Consider the following 15115-nt stretch of genomic DNA (forward strand, 5'->3'; position numbering starts at 1 on the left):
TCATAATTTTATGTGAACAAAGAATGAGCTCAACATGATACAATTTCTGCCAAGCTCTCAGATCTAGTTTTTTCTACTAATGCATCATAACAGAGAAAGTCGTTTTCTGATTCTGCAGTTCTGAGGGAGAACTATCTTTATCTTTTACTTTATGCTAGGCAAAGGAAAAACATTTTTGAAGTTCAAGTAAATAAGGATGATTATTTGGCATTAAGACTTTGAAATCCCTTGGTGAAGGTGTTACAATATTAAAGTGTACTTGTTTGATTTAGAAGTGCTGCTGTTGGACATGCTAAGAGTTTTGAAGTTTAATTTTGATTTATTTCCTTGCTAGAGTGATCATTTTGATGAAATCTTAACATTTTGTTTCAATGTTGCTAGCCAAAATAACCATACTTTATAGCCTTTTTGAGACAGTTTGATTGTAAATTCACATTTGTCTATCAGTATTAAGAGAGATGATTCCAACCAAAGGAGGTGGGCAAGCATTTCTCTTCAAACTTTCCAAAAAGAACTGAGTGCTTATCTGTGAACCAGAGCATAGTTTGACATATACAGCTGTGTGTAACTCAAGCACTCTCCATGGTACAAAATGGAGGTTGAACTAGATAGGAATGAACATTTCAATGCCATTTTATACACCTATAAACATTCTCCCCATTTTGTTGTTGTTTGTTTGTTTTGGCCATGCCAAGCAGCTTGTGGGATCTTAGTTCCCTGTCCCAGGATTGAACTCATGCCCTTGGCACCCTTGGCAGTGAAAGCAGGAAGTACTAACAACTGAACTGCCAGGGAATTCCCTCCCCTTTTGTTTTTAATTCATTAGTGTCTATTTCCAAATCTTCATTCCCATGATTATATCATCCTTTGACCTGTTAGGATTACAGGTGTGGTAGCTTATAGCTTTTTAATTGAAGGCTAGTCAGCTATCTATATGATATGATTTGATGGGTTCCATGCGGTCCACATGGGCTTTCCTGGTAGCTCAGCTGGTAAAGAATCCTTCTGCAATGAAGGAGACCCTGGTTCAATTCCTGGGCCAGGAAGATCCCCTGGCGAAGGGACAGGCTACCCATTCCAGTGTTCTTGGGCTTCCTTGGTGGCTCAGATGGTAAAGAATCCACCAGCAAAGTGGGAGACCTGGGTTTAATCCCTGGGTTGGGAAGATCCTCTGGAGGAGGTCATGGCAGCCCACTCCAGTATTCTTGCCTGGAGAATCCCCGTGGACAGAGGAGCCTGGTGGGCTACAGTCCATTGGGTCACACAGAGTCGGACACATGAGCAGCTAAGCACAGCACAGCACAGCGTGAGGTACAGATGCACACGAGGTCACCTTCCCCTGAATCTCTCTTTACCAGCCAGTCTAAGGGCTTATGGTTCCCCACGTATTTCTTTGGGTTAAATCACCATGTCTTCAGAAAGCATGTTAAAATATAAATGTGTTAGATGGGAGGAACAATCTTTCTACATAGATTACCTGCCAGAGATCAAACCTCCAAAGAAATAGACACCAAACAAGAATCTTGACAGAGGAAAGATGACAGCATGATGTGCATGGTGAAACACTATAAGTAGGAGTTAGTTGAAGGAACTGCAGTAGAGGGTTCTGGGTCACCAGGATTCAGTGTGAGAATCATACATGCTTGGAGGGAATTTGTGAAGGAAGATGCTATAAAGGGGAAAGTAAAATTAAGAATATGTTCTGTGCTATGAATCCTTCTGGCACATTGTACAAATATGTTTTCAGTATTCCAAGTGGTCACTTAGTATGTTGAAATTTATACTTTTGTTGAATTTTAATCAAATTCACATGGGACTTCCCTTACGGACCAGTGGTTATGACTTCACTTTCCAATGCAGAAGGTGCCGATTAGATACCTGGTCGAGGAGCTAAGATCCCCCATGCCTTGAAGCCAAAAAACCAAAACATGAAACAGAAACAACATTGTAACAAATTCAATAACGATTTTAAAAATGGTTCGCATTAAAAAAAATCTTTTAATAAAAGTCAAATTCATGGCAAAGTGATGATGGGAGCTAGTGGGTGCAGTTACCCAACCCCTCTGTGTCTGCTTCTCAGCAGAGGTTTGTTGTTTGACCTAGTACTACAAAGTCTACAGTAGTGTGGAAAGTTATCTTGTGGTGTCAGGAAGTTCCCAGCACACATGTAAGAAATTCTGCAAGAAATTAGCAGAATAAGTCAGATGTACTGACAAACATTTCAAAATTGAAAATTTCTTGAAATTTTCAAGATAATAACGAATATCAAGAATGGCTTCCTGGGAATCCAGGGTGTGATAAAGGTAAGCAAGTATGTGGAGTTTATTTTATAGGCATGCTCATTGTTTGCGTTTCTAGTCTTTATTTTCTTTCGTTCCCTTTCCTTCCATTTCTTACCTCCCTCTTCCTTTCCTCCAGTTTGTTCTCTCTTCTTTCTCTTTTTACCTTTTGAATATTTATAGTTATATAATCAACCAGTTCAGGGCATTTGGCTGTAATAAAGGATTTTTTTTTTTTTTTTTGGTGAATCCTGACTTCTCGGTCATTCTCTCAAAAATAGTTGTAAGGAGATAGATTAAGGAGTTACAGGAGCACTAAAGAGAAACTTTCCTTGCCTTGTAATTTCATAAGCTTTCCAGTGCTATCACATTAAATCCATAAAGTATTGATTTGGGCAATTTTGCCAAGAGTAAATTAATAGCCATTTGTGTTTCTTAGATTATAAATCAACCTAATCAAAAATAAATAAATAAATAAAACAACCTAATCAACTTCCCAGCCTCACAGTAGCTCTTCCTTCCACTTCTGTTACAGTTCAAAGGGAATATTTAAAATATTGTATGTTTATATCTTTTTTTAATATGTATTAAGATTACTACTTACTTTGTTAGGGCTTCCCAGGTCGTACTAGTGGTAAAGAGCCTGCCTGCTAATGCAGGAGACTTGAGAGATGCAGGTTTGATCCCAGGGTTGGGAAGATCCCCTGGAGAAGGGCATGGCAACCCACTCCAGCGTTTTTGCCTGGAGAACCCCATGGACAGAGGAGCCTGGTGGGCTATATAGTCCATGGGGTCTCAAAGAGTCAGACACGACTGAAGTGACTTAGCACACACTTTGTTAATATTTTTTCTTCACAGTATGTCTCATTCATTCATCAAACCCCTTTCCCAGTCGGGCATCATTAACCTTGCTTTGTAGATAAAGAGACATGGAGGTCAATAGTCTTGGCAAGTGTTTTGTCCACTCACTGCTATTGCTGATAATAGATAAAAGTATTGGGAAAACTGCAGCTTTATTACCTTGTTTACCTTGCCCGAAGTTAGGTCTTCATTATGCATCAGGGGACTGTATGCTGCAATGAAACTGCAAAAACTGAATAAGCATATTAAAGATGATCTGTGTGTTGCCAAATTACAGATATACGAGTGTTTTTACCTGTAGCTGTGTAGGTAAGTGTCTGCTTTTATTTACTTGTATGATTGTGTTTTCATACCAGTACCACCTTCTGTTCATTTAAAGTGGTTAAGAGCAGATCCTGGGTTTTCCTTAGAGTATAGGTTTCAGAGGATGTTTCATCATTAGCTCATTCCTTTTACATAGCCAATTTTAATAATTATCGTCATGTCTTAAAGTATGTGCACACTTGTTTCTTCAGCCAGAGAAGCTCCATTTTAACTGCTAGCAAACTTAATAACTCGAAAGCTTTCAAACATAGTCTATTGTCCAGGGCTTTCATGCTGCATGTCAACAAAGAGAATGTCTGTGCTCACTCAATTTGCAAACATCTGGAGGAAAATAATGTGATAATTAGGAGGCAACATGGGTTCATCAAAAACAAATCATGCCAAACTAACTTAATTTCTTTCTTTGATTTCTTAACAAGCTGAGTGGAACACAGTAGTATTTTTATTATAGAAAGGCACCCGATGTAGCTTCTGAACATTCTCAAAAGACCTAGGGAAAATGCAGATGAGACGAAATAACCCACTGAGGTAGGATATCTTTGTAAAAAGGTGTAGGTAACCATTATTTATGTGTGGTTCAGTATATAGTTAGGCAAAACTGTTAGGTAAATTTTGTTTTATTAGCTGTACCTTTATTAAATATCTTAAACTTTTGACTTTGATGTATATTTTATATCTCATCATTTTTAACTGGCTATAAGGATTCAATTTCTAAAAATTGGTAGTTGGTCTTTGAGAGAGAAATGTAAACCATGGCCAACTTTTTCCATTGGAAAATTGTGAAAATCATATATATGTATCTTTGTATCTATACACACAGAGTCATACATCACATACATGCATTATGGTAATTCATAATCTATTTCCATATACAACTAATATTATTTTGATAATATTATTTTGATAATTGTTCTTTCAGACTTATTTCTGTGTGTAATATGTATGTTTTAAAAAAGTAGAAACATGCTTCCTATTTTTTTTAATTATGTATTTTTTGGTCATACCACATGGCTTGTGGGATTGGTCTGACCAGAGATTGAACCTATGCCCTTGGCAGTGAAAGCAAGGAGTCCTAACCACTGGACTGCCAGGCAATGCCTATGCTTGTTATTTTTAAACTAACTTTTTCACTTAATTATGTACTGTTAACACAGTCCCAGGTCAGCAAATGTAGCTTTGTAGACTCATTTCTAAGGGCTGCATAGTATTCCAGTATTTGGACATGACATATTTATGGCTGATTGTCTCTAGTTTAGATTATATGTTTGTTGTTGTTATTACTATAAATTATACAAAGATAGCTATACTTAATCTTTCTATACAGTCATAAGATAAATGACTAAATGTAGTATTATTGCTATTTTTCTTGAAGTATAGTTGCTGTATTATACTATATAAGTTCAGTTCAGTTCAGTCTCTCAGTCGTGTCCGACTCTTTGCGACCCCGTGAATCGCAGCACGCCAGGCCTCCCTGTCCATCACCAACTCCCGGCGTTCCCTGAGACTCACGTCCATCGAGTCAGTGATGCCATCCAGCCATCTCAGGTGTACAATGTAGTGATTCACAATTTTCAAGAGTTGTACTCCATTTATAATTATAAAGTACTGGCTGTGTTTCTTGTGCTGTACAATATATCCTTGTCGCTTATTTTATACCAAATTGTTCGTACCCCTAACTGTCCCTTCCGTTTCCCTCTTCTCACTGGTAACAGCTGGTCAGCTCTCTGTATCTGTGAGATGGCTTCTTTTTGTTGTATTCACTGGTTTGTTGTGTTTTGAAGATTCCACATTTAAGGGATATTGTACAGTACTTGCGTTTCTCTGTCTGACTTATTTCACTTACTATAATGCCCTCAAGGTGCATCCATGTTGCTGCAAATGAGAAAATTTCATGGTTTTTTTTGTATCACTGGGCAGTATCCCATTGTATATATATGGTTTGGTGGTTTAGTCGCTAAGTTGTGTCCGACTCTTGCGACTCCATGGATGCAAGGAGCCTGTCGGGCTCCTCTATCTATGGGATTCTCCAGGCAAGAGTACTGGAGTGGGTGGCCATTTCCTTCTCCAGGGTATCTTCCCAACCCAGGAGTCGAACCTGAGTTTCCTGCACTGCAGGCAGATTCTTTACTGACTGAGCTATGAGGAAAGGTTTGTATACATATATATCTATCTCACATCTTTCTCCATTCATCTGTTGATGGACACTTAAGTTGCTTCCATATCCGGGCTATTGTAAATAAAGCTGCTATGAACTTTGGGGTGCATATATCCTATCAGATTACTGGATTTTGGGGGGATATATACACCAGGAGTAAAATTGCTGGGTCATATGGTAGTTCTATTTTTAGTTTTCTGAGAAACTTCCATACTGTGTTCCACAGTGTCTGCACCAATGACATTCCCACCAACAGTGTACAGGGTTCCCTTTTCTCCATAGCTTTGCTGACATTTGTTGTTTGTGTTCTTTTTGATGGTAGCCATTCTGACAGTTGTGAAGTTTTTTGGCATTCCCAACTAGTGATGTTGAGTACCTTTTCACGTGCCTGTTGGCCATCTGCATTTCCTCTTTGGAGAAAGGTCTCTTCAGTTGTTCTGGCCATTTTTTCAACAGGGTTGTTTGATTTTTTGATGTTGAGTTGTTCAAGTTGTTTATATATGTTGGATATTAATCCCTTATCAGTCATATCATTTGCAAATATTTTCTCCCATTAAGTAGGTTGTCTTTTCATTTATTGTTGGTTTCTTTTCTGTGCAAAAGCTTTTTAAGCTTAATTACATCCCATTTGTTTATTTTTGCTTTTATTTTTCTTTACTATAGGAGATGGATCCAAAAAAAAAATATTGCTATGATTTATGTTGAAGAGTTTTCTGCCTGTGTTTTCCTCTAATAGTTTTTTAGTGTCCAATCATGTTTTTAGGTCTTTATTTTGATTTTATTTTTATGCATGATGCTAGAGAATGTTTTAATTTTATTCTTTCACATGCAGCTGTCTGGTTTCCCCAGAACCTCTTATTGAAGAGACTGTCTTTTCTCTATTGTATATTCTGATGTTCTGTTTTGTGGAGTAATTGACCATAAGTGCATGGATGTATTTCTAGGCAATCTGTTTCATTGATCTGTGTGTCTGCTTTTGTGCCAGGACCATCCTCTTTTGATTACTGTAGCTTTGTAGTATAGTATGAAGTCAGGGAGCATGATTCCTCCAGCTCTGTTCTATCTCAAGATTGTTTTGGTTATTCGGGGTCTTTCATGTTTCCATACAGATTTTAAATTTATTTCCTCTGGTTCTGTGAAAAATGTCATTTGTGTTTTGATAGAGATTGCATTGAATCTGTAGATTGCCTTAAGTAGTGTAGTCATTTTAACAATGTTGATTCTTCAAACCCAAGGACACTGTGTGACTTTCCAGTTGGCGTTGTCTTTCACCAGTGTTACGGTTTTCTGAGTAAAGGTCTTTTGCCTCCTTAGGTAAGTTTTATTCCTAGATATTTTCTTATTTTTGATGTAATGTACATGGAATTGTTTCCTTAATTTCTCTTTCTGCTAGTTTGTTGTTATGTATAGAAACACAACAATTTCTGTTTATTAATTTTGTATCCTATAACTTTACCAAATTCATTGATGAGGTCTAGTAGTTATCTCAGAGAAGGCGATGGCACCCCACTCCAGTACTCTTGCCTGGAAAATTCCATGGATGGAAGAGCCTGGTGGGCTGCAGTCCATGGGGTCACTAACAGTCGGACACGACTGAGTGACTTCACTTGCACTTTTCACTTTCATGCATTGGAGAAGGAAATGGCAACATACTCCAGTGTTCTTGCCTGGAGAACCCCAGGGATGGGGGAGCCTGGTGGGCTGCCATCTATGGGGTCGCACAGAGTTGGACATGACTGAAGTGACTTAGCAGCAGTAGCAGCAGTAGTTATCTGGTGGCTTCTCTAGGATTTTCTATGTGTAGTGTTATAGACAATGTATCATTGAATCAATCAAGAATATGAAAGTTATATAATAATGATTTGATGTGTGCTTAATTGCCTTCTAAAAGGTTAAACTAGTTTATATTCCTGCCAGCTGTTTATAAGAGAAATATATATATATATATATTCATATTTATAGACATATACGTACCTATATACTTATGTATCTCTGTCCCTGTCTCTAACCATATATATGTTTATATATGTATAAATATAGGGCTTCCCTGGTAGCTCAGCAGTTAGAGCATCTGCCTGCAATGCAGGAGACCCAGGTTCGATCCCTGGGTTGGGAAGATCCCCTGGAGAAGGAAATGGAAACCCACTCCAGCATTGTTGCCTGGAGAATCCCATGGACGGAGGAGCCTGGTGGGCCGCAGTCCACGGGGTCACAAAGAGTCGGATACGACTGAACTACATATGCATGCATTCTTTTAAGAAAAATAGGAGGTTTCTCTTTGAGAAAAGTAAAATTCACTGTAAATACTTGAAAAATGAAAGTTTTCATAAATATTTTAGAAACTTCATGTTTCATTATGCAGCTGTGATGAAAGGATTTCAAAGAATAGCCTAAAATTGACTTTTCTCCTGTTTCTCTCTAAAGATTTATCAAAAGGAGAGATTCATTTTTGTGGCAATTATCATTCTTATTGAACACTTTGAAATAAGAATTTTTCTATGCCTCACAGTGACATTAAATTATATTCTTTGTTAATATATTAAACAAACCAAGGCCTTTTAAATGGTATTTGAGATGAAAGATTCTGTTTTGTACGTTAATACTGCAGCAAATACAGTTTCTCAGATCTACGGTTAGGTAGCTCTGATTTCCCATTCTCTTCTCTTCCTCCTTTTTATTTGTTGTGCCTCATTAAAATTTCAAATGAAACCATATGACACTGATTGGAATTGTTTCTGTTGGGGGGAAATGTACACACTAGATGAGAGGCAGAAATTCATCTGCATTCGAACCCTGCTATTTGTTTGACACAATGGATTTTCAGAAATGTGATTGCAGGAGCTAAATCTTTAATAAAATTGCTATTGACTGTCCCTGCAGGAGGCAATGTGCATGGCAGCTAAACAGGAAGGTTTGAGCTCTAAGCTCTGTAGATTATTGGCTGTGTAACTAACCTCTCTTAAGTACATTTGTTCATCTGAAAAATGTAGTAATATAAACTCCTTAAGGCTGTTAAGGGGATTCAACACGATGATTTAAATAAGCACTTGGAATCTAGTAAGCTCTCAATAAATGTTAGCTTTTACTGATATCTCTTGTTGAACCAAACTTTCCTTGGATGGTGGGGCATAACCCTTCCTGCATCTTTGGCAAAAACTCCTCTCTGTTTGCCCCAAAATTATTGCATCATTTTGGAGCAATTGTATCAAAATCTGCAAAATAACTCTTGTGTGAATGTTTTTCCTCTCCCTTCTCCTCTTCCTTCTTGCTTTCGTATCTTCCTTCCTTTCCTCCTTCCCTCCTTTTTTCTTCCTTCCTTTCTTTCTTTATTTGCATTTATTGTGCACCACTTGTTTATATACTCTGCTAGACACTGGAGAAGGAAAAGCTGATTGGCTCTTTTTCCTGAAGGAACTCGTAGACCAGTGGAGGAGACAAATATTTATCAGATAATCACATAAATAAATATAAAGTTGCAAAGATGCCAAGTACTATGTTAATGATAGATAACACGGATTATAAGAGAATATAGAAGATTGGAAAGACTTCCCCAAGGAATTGAAACAGGGATATAAATTAATATAAGAGTTAAATGGACATGAGTTTGAGCAAACTCCGGGAGATAGTGAAGGACAGGGAAGCCTGGTGTGCTGCAGTCCATGGGGTCGCAAAGAGTCGGACATGACTTAGTGACTGAAAAACAAGAGTTAAATAGCAGAACAGTAGACATTTAACTAGTCTCCTTGTATCTGCTATTGCTACTTACACTGTCCTCCACAAAGAAGGCAGAGTCAATCTCATTACAATGAAAGCCAGATTACATTAGAGCTCTACTCAAATCTCCCATCATTGTTACTGAAAGCTCAGCCTCTCTAAACACCAGTACTGAATAAAATCCTAGAGACCAGAGTTTGGGGTGAAGCAGAAAAGGATAGCTTTATTACTTTTCCAGGCAAAGGGAGACACATCAGGCTTCTGCTTAAAAAAACTGTGTCTCAACCTCAGTGAACTTGGTGAGGGCTTTTATAATGGGGGGCAAAAGTGGGGTCTCTGACAAGGTTAGGGTATGAGCAGGGCCTGCAGTCTCTTAATCTTGTTTTAGGTGGTGGTGGTGTTCATTCACTAAATTGTGCCCTACTCTTTGCAACCCCATGGTCTGCAGCACACCAGACTTCTCTGTCCTTCATTATTTCCCAGAGTTTGCTCAAACTCATGTCCATTGAGTCGGTGATTTTATCTAACCATCTCATCTTCTGTTGCCCCCTTCTCCTTTTGCCTTCAATCTTGCCCAGCATCAGAGTCTTTTCTAGTGAGTCAGCTCTTCACATCAGGTGGCCAAAGTAATGGAGCTTCAGCTTCAGCGTCAGTTCTTCAAATGACTATTCAGAGTTGGTTTCCTTTACATTTGACTGGTTTGATCTCCCTGCAGTCCAAGGGACTATCAAGAGTCTTCTCCAGCAATTTTGATGCACAATTCAAAGCATAAGTTCTTTGGCACTCAGCTTTCTTTTGGTCCAGCTCTCACATCCATACATGACTACTGGAAACACCATAGCTATGACTATGTAGACCTTTGTTGGCAAAGTGATGTGTCTGCTTTTTAATATGCTGTCTAAGTATGTCATAGCTTTCCTTCCAAGGAGCAAGCATCTTTTAATTTCATGGCAGCAATTACTGTCCACAGTGATTTTGGAGCCCAAGAAAATAAAGTTTGTCACTGCTTCCACTTTTTCCCCTTCTATTTGCCATGAAGTGATGGGACAAGATGCCATGATCTAAGTTTTTTTAATGTTGAGTTTTAAGCCAGCTCTTTCACTCTCGTCTTTTACCCTCAAGAGGCTCTTTAATTCCTGCCATTAGAGTGGTATAATCTGCATATCTGAGGTTGGTGATATTTCTCCCATCTCACTTGGTCATTCTCCTTATCTTGATGAGCTTCTCTGGTCTGTTTAATCTTGCATCAGGAAATTTCTTGGCTGCTCCTCCCTTGATCAGCAACTGTTAGAACAGTTGGAACTCCAGGAAGGTCATAATGGCTAGAGCCTTGCCTACAAGAAACGGGAGACAAAAAGGCTCTGTGCCTGGGAGTCCCACATGGCCCCACTAAGTTTCATCTTAACTTTCCGTCTCAGAGTGTATCTCATAGTCCTTAGCTCATTTTTATAGAGCCCTATTGGAGAAGGCAATGGCACCCCACTCCAGTACTCTTGCCTGGAAAATCCCATGGACTGAGGAGCCTGGTAGGCTGAAGTCCCTGGGGTTGCTAAGAGTCAGACATGACTGAGCGACTTCACTTTCACTTTTCACTTTCATGCATTGGAGAAGGAAATGGCACCCCACTCCAGTGTTCTTGCCTGGAGAATCCCAGGGACGGGGGAGCCTGGTGGGCTACCGTCTATGGGGTCGCACAGAGTCGGACACGACTGAAGCGACTTAGCAGCAGCAGCAGCATAGAGCCCTATGTGATTGTCTTCTTGCTGGCTATCTGACCTCATCTCCTACCACTCTTTTTCTACGCATTCCTCTCCAGCCACACTAGCCTCCTTGATGTCCCCTGAACACACGGGTAAACTCCATCTCAGAATCTCTCATCTTGCTTCTCTGTGCCCCATACTCTCTTCTCCAGATGCTCCCTGACTCCTTGTTTGCAGCCCCTCTCCTGGTTTGCAAGCAAAATTCAAGTGTCACACACAAATATCTCAGTGCTTCAAAGTTTGCTCCATTAAAAATACACACACACACACACACACACACAAATACCACTCTTCCTGTCAAAAATGTATGTGAAAGTACCACACTGTAGTCACACTATGGTTTTTCATTTGTTTTTTAATGATGATGGATGTTAACTGGACTTACAGTGATGATCAGTTTGTAATATATAAAATATAGAATCATTGTGTTGTATATTTGAAACTAATATAATATGAAATGAAAGTTGTTTAGTCATGTCTGACTCTTTGTGACCCCAGGGACAGTACAGTCCATGGAATTCTCCAGGCCAGAATACTGGAGTGGGTAACCACCATTCCCTTCTCCAGGGGATGTTCCCAACCCAGGGATTGAACCCAGGTCTCCCGCATTGCAGGCAGATTCTTTACCAGTTGAGCCCACAGGGAAGCCCAAGGATCCTGGTGTGGGTAGCCTGTCACTTCCCCAGCAGATCTTTCTGACCCAGGAATTGAACCGGGGTCTCCTGCATTGCAGGCAGATTCTTTACCAGCTGAGCTACCAGGGAAACTAATGCAATATTGTATGTCAATAATATCTTAATATAAAAGAATAATAAGAATTTGCCTAAAAGCATATAGAAGTTACTAAAATATTTCAAGCAGGAAGTGGGTTAACATGATTAAATTTCTGTTAAAAAAAAAAAAAAAAACCAAATGAAAAAACCTTACTCTGGCTACAGTGTGATATTTTCACATACATTTCCCCTTCCTACTCTTCATGTCCTTGCATAGACAAGAAGAGGCCAATTACCTGTATTTTTTAACAGAGCAAACTTTGAGGCACTGAGATATTTGTGACACTTAAATTTTGCTTACAAACTAGGAGGGGGCTGCAAAGGGGAAATCAGGATTTGGCCTTTTACTAATGTATTATTGTTCTTAGAGGTGTAATCACCATGTCATTCTTTCATCTTGAGGGCCTCCTGAGATTATTCAAGATATTTAATTCTATATTTGTATATGTTGAATCTGCATATAAAGAATTCATTATATTCTATGTATTATTTTTTCTGTTTTGCTTGTTTGAATTTCTGCTAAACACACTACCCAGAATTCAAGTAGTGTCTAATTCTGTGTATGTCAATTGACATTATCTGGACCCAGTTCCTTCTCTTCTCCCAAAGTACATTTTATAGCAGGAAACTGGTAGAAGAGGAAAATCATAAAATTCAATTTTTTTTTCATTTTATATCCTCATTTTTAGGCAGAAAGACTTTAGGAGGGACAAGTGAGGTGGGAATCAACAGATTTTTGTGGCTTCAGTTAGTTATTTTCTCTTTTTGCAAAGGAATTTGAGAACCTGCTTGTCAAGCTTGATTTTAAGATTGTGGCTACTGTGATGAACATTTCTACATGTGCTGTGTGTTCATGGCATAGTTCTGCATTTTGGAGGAGCACTAATTTCTGTTCAGAAGAAATCAGGCTGCTTAGTCAGCACTCCTTGTCTTTGGAGACTTCTCCTTCCCCCACTTGACTTCTGTAATTTGCTTCTGTGTTTTTGTTAACATATGTTCTTGCTTAGGGGATTAAGCTTACCATTATATGTCCATTGTGACCCTTTACTATGGTTTTGGTTAATCCTGGTCCTACTTTCTGTTTGCTTAGGCAAATGAGGCTCAGTGTTCTTTCAGATATCTTTGAAAGTAATGATATCAATAATTTAAAATTTAATAAGTTTGCATATCCTGGTTGACCCTGTTTGACCAACATGTGTTCATAGTGTTGTCTCTTGAGCAACCTCACGGACCTCTATGGATCCATTTAGCTATGAAGTAAAATCATATAGTAGTGTAAACTCAGTGTAAGACATTTTTGGAGAGATCTCCTATATCCCAACTTATTTTTCAATTGGTTAACTCAGTTCCCTCAAATAGGAATAATGCCTCACATTTGTATAACACTCTGTAGTTAACAAAATACATTGAGAGGCATGCTTTTATGTGGCTTTGCCCCCAACAATTCTGTGAGGCAGGCTGGACATGTATTATTATCCTTATTTTACCAATGAGGAAAAAGGAATTGAGACTTGCCTCACCTGCTTACAGCAAGTAAGTGGCAAATCTGAATCTAAAAGCCAAGACTTAAGATTTCACTTGACTAGGTGGTTTCTCCACATAATCATACTACCTCCTAGGCATAGCTTTCCCACCCATGAGTTGCTGTTCTAGGCAGTGTTGAGACCCTGGCTTTCTCAGCACTCAGTGTAATGCAGGATTATTATTATTTTCTGTATACCATGATATTAAAAAAGCCTGGAAGCACAGTCTTAGTACTTAATGGAAGAAGAGAAACCTGCTTAAGTCACTGAATGAAAGATTTAGTATATGCCTAGTAGTCTGTGAGTTCAAATGTTTCTCCAGTATACCTTCACCCACTCTCTAATACCTGTATGCATTTGCCTCCAAGGAACCTCCCCTCCTGACTCTCCATCTCTGTGGCCCCAGGAGGCCTACTAACAACAGTGACCCAGAGATGTGGGTGTGGAGGTGTGGGCCTCAGTATGTCTGTGCACTGCCTCTTCTGGTCCTGGTGATTGGCTCAAAGGTGCTCATAGGATTCAATCAGAGAGACTTCCTTTGTGACTTTTGGGAAAGAGAATATGACCACCCTCCTGGAACTGAACCGGGAAGCATACAGACTGGAGCTGCTGCCATCTTGGCTTCTCCTGAAGCCAAGATTGTAATGAAGGGTAGCTAAGAGATAAACTGAGCCCTGCTAATATCATTTGATGTCAAAATAGCACACACCAGCTCCATACTTTAGAGTTATATGAATCAGTAAATTCCCCCTTTCCTTAAAATAATTGGATTAGGTTGTTGTCACTTGAAGCCTGATGAATCCTAATATATTTCTGCTTGAACAACACAAAAAGTCATCTGGACTCTTTCACAAGTGATTAAAAGTTTTTATTTGTCACCTTAAGAGGCCTTGGGAGACAGGAATGATTTAGAAATGAAGGTTCCAATTTGATATTATCTCTTCCAGCCTAAGTGTGTTTTTCTTCTGTCTCTGGAAAGATGATTCACAGCCCTATGAATAAAAACTATCACTGTATAAAGTTTCACAGAATCTGTGTTTACAGAAGGTGCTTTTGTCACAGTCAGTTACCTGTGTTAATTCAACAAATAATTACTGTTATGACACTGAACTAGGCTAGGGAACAAGACATCATCCTTGCCCTCAAAATGTTTAATTTAGTTGGTCGAAAAGACACATTATTGTGGAAAGGAAAGTAGTTACAAGTCAGTATAGAACTAAATGTGATTTGAGTGTCACTGGGGAAGGCAAAGGAGGACAAGGCCATCAAAGATTGAAAAATGATAATCTCCATGAAAGAGACAGGGCTGGAGTCACGTCTTTAAGATTTGGGCAGGTGACGTGCAAGAAGTCCTTCCAGGAGCTGAAGCATAGCCTGGGCAAGGACTCCAAGACAGGAGAGAACGGTGATGGAAGACGGTAGTGACTCAACAGGATGGGATGCAGCAGAGGAGTAGGGGGAGGAAACAATAGCTTGGAAAATTCCATCTGTTACTTCTGAGAACAACTTTGGAATAAAGCTCTTTGCTTAGGATTTGCATTGAGAAACCACAGCAAGACAGTAACCTTTGAGCATTTACTGTACACATTTGTTGGTGTTCAGTTGCTCAATTATGTCTGAACCTTCGTGACCCCATGGACTGCAGCATGCCAGGCTTCCCTGTTCTTCACTATCTCCCAGAGTTTGCTCAAACTCATGTCCATTGAGTCAGTGATGACATCCAACC

The 15115-nt window shown here is 39.1% G+C and overlaps 2 protein-coding genes and 1 non-coding gene across 3 annotated transcripts in view; all 3 read left to right on the plus strand.

Moving 5' to 3' along the window:
- Nucleotides 1-15115, plus strand: part of NXPH1 (neurexophilin 1) — a 362490-nt gene that overhangs the window by 204481 nt on the left and 142894 nt on the right. The gene's annotated exons all lie outside the window — the stretch shown is intronic.
- TRNAC-GCA (transfer RNA cysteine (anticodon GCA)) lies at nucleotides 7664-7735 on the plus strand. Its single transcript has one exon. It is a non-coding gene; the product is annotated as a tRNA-Cys (tRNA).
- Nucleotides 13824-15115, plus strand: part of LOC133245778 (heterogeneous nuclear ribonucleoprotein A3-like) — a 40416-nt gene continuing 39124 nt past the window's right edge. Inside the window, 1 exon segment of the mRNA XM_061413299.1 lies at nucleotides 13824-14040. Coding sequence (XP_061269283.1) covers nucleotides 13824-14040 — 217 coding nt within the window.

This window comes from Bos javanicus, chromosome 4 (assembly GCF_032452875.1).
Source record: "Bos javanicus breed banteng chromosome 4, ARS-OSU_banteng_1.0, whole genome shotgun sequence".
Classification (NCBI taxonomy): Eukaryota; Metazoa; Chordata; class Mammalia; order Artiodactyla; family Bovidae; genus Bos; species Bos javanicus.